The following is a 2,381-nucleotide window of genomic DNA, read 5'->3' on the forward strand; positions in this document are numbered from 1 at the left end:
TTCTTTCTGCATTTAGTCTGAATGAAAACAACAAATTAAAGGTACTGAAACTAGATGCTGGCACCAATGTATTAATGTATTGTCTTCTGCATGATTATATCAACCAGGACCCTACTGAATATACACAATGAGTGTGCTATGTAGTGATATCAATGTGACCATAAAGAGATATTGCTTAATTACTATAAATCATTTAAATGCAAATTAGTCTAATCAGAATGGATCTCACTCACAAAACTAACCAGCGCTAGTAATTACTCCAAAGAATAGCCGTACATAATATTATCAAATTTGAACCAACCACCACTGAATGAGGTATTCTGTAAGTAATTAATGTCACTGCTATGCAAATTAGTTTGATTAGTATGCATATAATTATTTTGCCCAATTAATCAGTTGTTCCCAAAACATATATGTAAGCAGCTCTATCATTATCCCAAAGAATCGATGTGTACCAAATTTCATGAAAACATCAAAGATGAATGGAAAATATAATAAATAGATGACAGCAGTCAATGAAAATATTTCACACCAACTTTTTTTGAGAGTTCGCCGCATATTTATTGATCTTCGAAAGATGATACAATTCCGATTTTGAAATTCATACGAACCTCAACATCCAAAATAAACAAAAAGTCTCATTTCTTGGCCACCGTGTAATCGAAATTGTTGTTTACATAAATTCTGTTATCTCTTTTCACACTCATTTCTTTCCAAAGCTGCACGGCACCAGTTACTAACGATGGTGGCGCTGTTTTGCGAAAATTTACGGAATGTGTGATGAAATCCACCAGTAAGTTCCCTTCCTCTGACTTTGCCTCGAAGCATTCCGAGACATCAATTTCAGCAATTACCTTCAGTTGCTTGACTTCCTGCGCTCCAATTTTAGTGAGATAATCAACAACTACGTCACAAGTGAGATTGTTTTGCTTCTCATTTGTAAGGGCGGGAAAAGTGTCCCATGTTCTCGTAAAAATACACTCCTCTGGAAAATTAATGAAACAAGGAAGATCAGTAAGTGTTATTTCACAGCATCATGTTGCAAAGCTGTATTACATGTAATTTTGTATTAACAAGAATGACTAATGGATACGACTCGCGCATTAGAAATATTACTACATGAATCAATAGCTACAGTACATAGTTATATAGGCCTAAAGCAATCAATGTAAAGGAGCAGATTGCGATTTTCACCTGCAATATGGAAGGTTTTGCTATACTTTTTGTATCTGTGTGTATCTGTCTGTCTGTCTGTCTGTCTGTCTGTCTGTCTGTATGTATGTATGTATGTATGTATGTATGTATGTATGTATGTAAGTATGTATGTATGTATGTACGTATGTATGTATGTATGTATGTATGTCTGTATGTATGTATGTATGTATGTATGTATGTATGCATGTATGTATGTATGTATGTATGTATGTATGTATGTATGTATGTACAATAGATGGGCACACTTCCATTATTGTCAGGACCAAGGTCAACATATCCAGCCATTTGTATAACTGCTGGGTTTTTGTAATTTTCTGTTGTTGTTTTGTGTGTGTGTGTGTGTGTGTGTGTGTGTGTGTGTGTGTGTGTGTGTGTGTGTGTGTGTATGGCAGTGTTTTATTTAAGGGCGGTAAGTAGGTAAAATCTATCGGGGTTCCCACATCATTTTACCGGGGTTCCCCACCTAAACTATGATACATTGCATGGGAAGCACTACCAGTTTTACCTCTTTCCCACTTTCTGTTACCGGGGTTCCCAAACCCTAGCAAAAACACTGATATGGTGTGTGTGTGTGAGTGTGTGTGTGCGCGCATTTGTGTGTGTGTGTGTGTGTGTGTGTGTGTGTGTCTGTGTGTCTGTGTGTGTGTGTGTGTGTGATAAAAATCACATCTGTTCTATATAGTTTGTTGTTGCAGATTTAATTTTGATGAGTTACTTGCACAATAGACTAGGCTACATGTCAGAATCCTTGTGAAATTTGGCTGCTTTTGTCCAAGCTAATGCAAAATAATTCAAGCCACTTGACTATTATAAAGATTGAGCCAAGGTAAATCATACAAATTGAAAAGGCTTCAAACAGACAGACAGACAGACAGACAGACAGACAGACAGACAGACAGACAGACAGACAGACAGACAGACAGACAGACAGACAGACAGACAGACAGACAGACAGACAGACAGACAGACAGACAGACAGACAGACAGACAGACAGACAACTCAGTTGTGCTTAAAACAATGCATGTGATAATCTTACCAGCTGTAGTTAGGAAAACCAATGTTCCGCCCTTGTTTAGCACTGAGTGAAGCCAGGACAGCGTTTCAAACAAGTTCGCAAAGTAATAGAGGACACTGAACCCTGTTACGCAGTCAAAACTTGCGCCCT

At 37.5% G+C, this 2,381-nt stretch overlaps 1 protein-coding gene across 1 annotated transcript in view; it reads right to left on the reverse strand.

Moving 5' to 3' along the window:
• Positions 1 to 616: 616 nt before the first annotated feature.
• The window catches only part of LOC144449567 (histamine N-methyltransferase-like), a 2,430-nt gene continuing 665 nt past the window's right edge, over positions 617 to 2,381 (reverse strand). The window contains exons 2-3 of the mRNA XM_078140129.1: positions 2,253 to 2,381; positions 617 to 985 (exon numbers count right to left, since the gene is read on the reverse strand). The exon at positions 2,253 to 2,381 is cut by the window's right edge and continues 189 nt beyond it. Of these exons, the coding sequence (XP_077996255.1) occupies positions 639 to 985; positions 2,253 to 2,381 (476 nt within the window). The 3' untranslated portion in view covers positions 617 to 638. The remainder of the gene's footprint in view (positions 986 to 2,252) is intronic.

Source organism: Glandiceps talaboti, chromosome 18, assembly GCF_964340395.1.
Source record: "Glandiceps talaboti chromosome 18, keGlaTala1.1, whole genome shotgun sequence".
Lineage (NCBI taxonomy): Eukaryota > Metazoa > Hemichordata > Enteropneusta > Spengelidae > Glandiceps > Glandiceps talaboti.